Source organism: Centruroides vittatus, unplaced genomic scaffold (genome assembly GCF_030686945.1).
Source record: "Centruroides vittatus isolate TY-2023 unplaced genomic scaffold, ASM3068694v2 scaffold_769, whole genome shotgun sequence".
Classification (NCBI taxonomy): domain Eukaryota; kingdom Metazoa; phylum Arthropoda; class Arachnida; order Scorpiones; family Buthidae; genus Centruroides; species Centruroides vittatus.
Genome location: NW_027122717.1, coordinates 5,196,145 through 5,202,144, shown reverse-complemented (window position 1 = coordinate 5,202,144; position 6,000 = coordinate 5,196,145). Strand labels below are relative to the sequence as shown.

The window sequence follows — 6,000 nt, the reverse complement described above, 5'->3', positions numbered from 1 at the left end:
AAATTGTATGAACAACTATTCAAAAAGTATAAGTGATTTGCTTTCATCTTATTAAACATATAATTAGTTGAAATAATTTTTATAATTAATAATTAGTTAGATAAATAAGTAGCAAATAGAGAAAAAAGGTATGTATACACGGGCAGATCTATATAACGACTAATAGAGCTTAAGCCCTGGGCCCCCAAAAATTGAATTCTTTTTGTTAATAATAATTCTTTATTAAAACAACAGTCTTCCTCTCAGAAATACTGGAGTGAGAAATGAACTGTCACAAACAAAACCTTTTTTACCAGTATTGAACTTAAACTAAACTTCCAAACATTAAGGCCGAAAATGTTCGGAAGTTTAGTTTAAGTTCAATATTCAATACTGGTAAAAAAAGGCTTTGTTTGTGATGGTTCAATTCTTTATTTCTTAATTTTTTTATATAAGATATAAAGTTTGTAATTCAACACCATTTCATAAATAAATATATTTCAACTCTGATTTTGATCTTATTACAAATGAATTTTAAACCCCAATTTAAAGATTCTTATCTAACAAAAAACGTGGCCCCAGTGGACTTCAATAAGCCCTAGGTCCCAAAAAACCTAGATCTGCCTGTGCATACAGAATTAATTCTCTTTATTATATTCTGGATATGAACAATGTGCAGAATTGAAACATTTTACACACACTTTCATTAATCAAAATCTTGGTCTTTATTTGCCTGAATATCTTGTTCTAAGGCAGCTAAATTGCTCTCAATTAAATCAAAAGTGAGTAATGAGAGATTTAAAAATTTAATTTGATCACTCGCTGGAATATTCTCAAATGTCTCTTTATTGACTGTAACTGTTATAGGTGGATCGTGCTTTGGTACATTTTTCTCTTCTTTTACTTTGCTTAACTGTAATTTATAATGAGCACGTGACAAATCTAAGGCGGTATGTAATGGCTTTAAGAAGTTTTCTTCTAAATTTTTCATGAAGGACCAGATCTGCGATACTTTTGTTATGTCTTTGCGAAGAGTTAAGTAACGTAAGACATTTATATTCTCTAAAATTATGTCGGAATATTCTAATAGATCCGTTTCTACTTTATTCGGTAGCTTAGTTGCTACATTTAAAAACTTTATCAAATTTTTACCTATAAATTCATTTTCATTTAACTCTAAAGACCTGCACATGTATATCTTGTAAGTGTTTATTATCAATCCTCGTACTTTTGCTTGTCGCTGGGAGCAGAATTGCGAATAGAGCAAATTATATACTGCTTTTGAATCTAATTTATTTAGATACTGAAGAAACAGATTGCGAGCCTGATAATGTAATTCCTTAATTGGACAATATAAAACAACTTGAAATAATGAATTCAGAAAAGTAGAAAATTCTGGAATATCTAAATAGTCATGGTTGAATGTTCTATCTTCCAAAATCGAAATTAATCTTTCTGCCAGATGAATTCCTTTATAAACAACACAGTTACTTTGCCTGGAAAGTAATGCCACGATATATATTAAATGTCTTTCGAAATTGTAGGAATGCGTAAATACCTGCGGTATGCAGTCAATTCCAAGATTCTCTACAAACACTAAATATGCTAAATTTCCAATAGATAAGTCTGGAGAATATTCATTTCTTTTAATAATATCTTCACTCTGGTCATCTAATAAATTGTATAACAAAAAGAAATTTCCCTGTAACTGAGTGAGACAATTTATAAGCCTTTCACTACACACTCGAGAAGTAGACTTTCCCTTCTTGTTATCATAACTGAGATCCAAATAAACCAAAGGATAAGCCAGTAATTCTAATAAATATTTACATAAAATGCTTCTCTGATGTAATATTCTATCGAAATAGTACATCTCACAATTTCTACAATTTTCTAACGATACTTCTTTCACAAAAGGATCGAAAAATGGCAAATATGCTCTCACTACATCATTTATTCGGCACACATTTTCATCTAGATCCATTAATTTCCTTTCTTCCCCTTCCAAGTTGTGTTCTTCGGGTGGTGGCAACGAATCGACATATTTGTGAAGTATCCGTAAAGTACCTTCTAAGGACTTTCCTCTTTTATTTGGTAAATTGCAAAGAACAGTTTGTAATGGCATGAGAAGGGTTTTAAAATATGTATTGTCAATTATATCATCAGAATTTTCTAAAAATCCAATAAGAATTTCTTTGGAATTTCCTACTTTAGCAAAATGCATTAATATTTCATGACAGTGATGTATATTATCTTCTGAATCTCTGCACCATCGTAATACCTCAGGTAATAAATCCCAAACATGTTCTTTGACTTTCTCTTCATTATTTTTTTCTTTAATAATTAATAAACAATCTTCCAATTTTTTATCTTGAAGAAGAATCTTCAATTTTTGCAGGAATTCAGAAGAATCGCTGGTCATTATTCTTATATATAAATTTTCTACAAAAGAAAAAAAAAACAATATTAATTTTTGAAAAGAAATTGAATCATATAATAAATCTCTAAATTAAGAATTGAGACGTATACCTTCAAAAAGAGTTTAAATCTCAATAAAGTTTTATAATATACTTTATCAATATAATTAAAAATCTATAACCTTTTCAACTCTCAGATGTGCACAAATACTCTCAAAACCAAGTATTGGTCTTGCACATTACTAGCTAGGATCCTAAATCTTGTACAATATCAAGTATTGTGAGATACAAACTTTACATTATATAAACTAACATAAAAAAATTGAAGTCCAAGCTTGTCTAGAACATCACAAGAACCTAAAACCATCACAATGTATCAAATGATCAATGCAAAGACAATTACCGGAGCTCTCGGCCTGTAATTTTAAAAATGCCAGTATCATAGCCAGTATTTGCCCAAAAAGCTGGCAGCCAAAATGTTTATGGAAATGCAGCAATTTCAACAATTTTGATGGGATTATCTAATATAAGGTGTACAGAAATGATAATCTTATCATGCCTATTTTGTATCTTTGTTCATTTTGCACTTGTTGTACTAATGGAGTGGTGTAAAACAGCAATTCCATTCACATTTGGATGCATATACATTTTTTCATAATTATTATTCTGCTTTAAAAAATTGTCAATCAATTAAGTATTGTCTATCAGAATCAATGAAAAGAAGAGGTTAGTGCTTATTAAAGATATCATTCTAACATATGAAAGAAAACAAATTATCTAAAATAACAACAATTATAAGGTAAAAAGCTAAAAATTAGCAATATTTGCCAGATATAATCAGTCACTTTTATAATAAAAGTGAACAATTATAAAAAAAAAAAGTTGCAGAATTTTTTATTGGAATTTCCATATAAGGAAGTTAATGGTGAGCATCCATAATTTTGTATAATTTACAGAAAAACCTTTGCTGGTTTCAAGGTCTTAAATACATTTGGAAACATGTATTTTCCAATATATTCAGCCAACGTATGTTGAAAAAAAATGTTATGTTTTTCAAAAAGGAATTGTCCAACTACCTTAAAAAGTTTGAAAAGTTAGTATTAAAACAGAATATAAAACAAAACAACCCTTTAAAAGGTTATCTCTGTTTTAATAATAAATAATTGATAACTGTAAGCATTGGCAAAAAAAGCAGACAAATGCCAAATACAGCAGACATCACCCTCAAAAGAGCTAACTGCTCACATAAAAAGCAGACAGTTGAGAGCTCTGTATTACTGATTAGAAAACTTCATAATGTATAAATGTACAATTACAAATCAAAATACAGAGCAATTCATATAAACCCAAACTGAAATTCTTTTATTATAAATTTTAAATGAATGAAGTGATGAGATTTTCAGAAAGCGTACCTTTATTTATGTCAAACGTATCACATCACAGTAAGTATTGGAAGTGGCCACCACTTTCGGGCAGGCACATGTCAACATGTCACTGCATATTGTTGATAGCATGTGTCAATGTTTTGTATCTCATTCCTAATATTATCCTCTACGACATCAATCATGCAGAGTTTATTATGGTACATTTCTTTAGATAGCCCCACAAAAAAGTCCAGGCTGGTAATATTGAGTGACCATGGTGGCCAGATTCTTAGAGATGACACTACGGATTCTCACCTTGACTCCTGTGATGTGTGGAAAGTCACTCCATCTTGCTGGAAGTAATTCTGTGTCAGTTCCACATTATCAAGTTATTTAATAAATTCTGTGAAAATCTGCACTTGTGCAGTGGCTTTCAGAGTTCCTCAAAAGAGAAAGGGATCGACAATCCCCACACTAGATATGCCATGTCAAATTCCCACTTTCTCCAGATGATAAAGCAATTTGTGAATTATTCATGAAGATTATCAGTAGCCCAAATCCTGGAATTTTGTGAGTGTGTGTATCCTGACAAACAAAACCATGCTTTATTTGTAAACCACATAAAATCAAGTATTGCAAACCTGTTGTACCAGCTCCTGAAAGTAAACAATATTGAACCCTAAATCTTCTTAATAGCTATATGTAATTTGCTATAAATTTTAAGGACTTATCACACCAAGTTTTCAATTGAAAAGCTCTGATAAAATCTCAGTGAGCTTTCCAACTGAAAACTGTAGTATGATAAGTCCTTAAAATTTATAGCAAATTACATATAGCTACTAAGATTTATTGCAATTCAGGATAAAAAGCAAATAATTATAATATTGACCCTCTTCTCTTTATCATGTTCTGCAGCTGAAGTGCTGATGTTACTCTGTGCTTTAAGCTTTCTTTGCTGTCATCCAACACATTAAGTAAGAGCATCCTATCTGCCTCAAAAGGAGTCATAAAGATTTTTAAGACAACAATTCCAGTCTAGCAGGAACACCCAAAATCTTAGCTACCGACATTGGTGGCCAATGTTCAGTTTGTTCATCAAGAAGGGGCCTTGTCATTTTCAGTTTTCATAGAAAATCACGTATTATTGACTTGCCTGGGACGTGCCGCACACCATAAATTCTCTCAAAATGCCGGGGTCTTTTGAGAAACGAGCCAGAAACCAAATATGTTTGCACAACAAATACACTCTTCCAAAAAGTATGCCACTTTGTTTTACACTATTTGTTTATGTGCCTTTGCTACTTACTATCTAGCAGCCAGTTACAGACCGTGTTAAAAAATAAGCAGAGGTAAACTTCCTGAAAATCTCAGCAATTTCCATTCATTAAGATTTAGGTATTGGTTTGGGTCTAAATATATAAAATATTATAATTCAAAACAAATACCATAAAATGTTCAATTAGTAAAATATAAACAAAAAAAAAAAACCTCTAAGCTAAAAGAAAATATATTAAAGCAATTGATTCTAACTGGAGATAAATCAAGCTTAATTCTGAGACTGAAGAATGAAATGTCTGTTTATAATCAAAAGAACATTTTAACTAAATTCAATTTGAAATTTCGAATACAAAAATGTAAATTTCATTTACAAATTCTGATATTATTTTGGGCCGAAAAAAAATCCAACTGACGTAAACGGTTTTATTTATGCTCGTTTATAAATGTATACGGATCTGATAAGCAGACATAAACTCTACGGAACAAGTTTAAAATTTCTTCTAAAATAATAACATTTGTAAAATGTAAACAAACCTCTTAACTTCTCAATCACGTGGCTCTTCCTCGCTTCAGTCGTTTGCTTTCAGATGGCGCCACTCGAAAACAACAAAGGTGTTGTTGCCAGCTGACAATTACAAAATATTTTTTTAAATTTTATATTTTAACGAATCTTGTCATATTTAAAATTTCTTTTGACCGAAGTGATTAAGGGGTCAGAGTACCACTCCGAGGAACCCGAAATCGAATCCGGGCGAATAATTCCAGAAATATTTCAAGGCGGTATGCCCCGAATATGTCGGGGTTGTAGCGTTAATAGGATAAGACAACGCAACACGTGGGCGATCTGCCAAGAGGTTGTGTCCTTCGAGAGAACTATTTCTCGGCCATCCCGTTGGTTTCATGCGAACCGCATCCAGCTACCAGTGTTCACTGTTTTTATCTACCCAGCACTAGTGGGCGAA

General features: G+C 31.4%; 1 protein-coding gene across 1 annotated transcript; it reads right to left on the bottom strand.

Annotated features, from left to right (window-relative positions):
• Window positions 1–407: 407 nt before the first annotated feature.
• LOC136989776 (glomulin) lies at window positions 408–5,679 on the bottom strand. Its single transcript, XM_067288040.1, has 2 exons — window positions 5,573–5,679; window positions 408–2,421 (listed from the first exon to the last, which is right to left on the bottom strand). Exon 2 carries the CDS (start codon window positions 2,399–2,401, stop codon window positions 686–688), a length of 1,716 nt encoding a protein of 571 aa, XP_067144141.1. The 5' UTR covers window positions 2,402–2,421; window positions 5,573–5,679; the 3' UTR covers window positions 408–685.
• Between the last annotated feature and the right edge of the window lie 321 nt (window positions 5,680–6,000).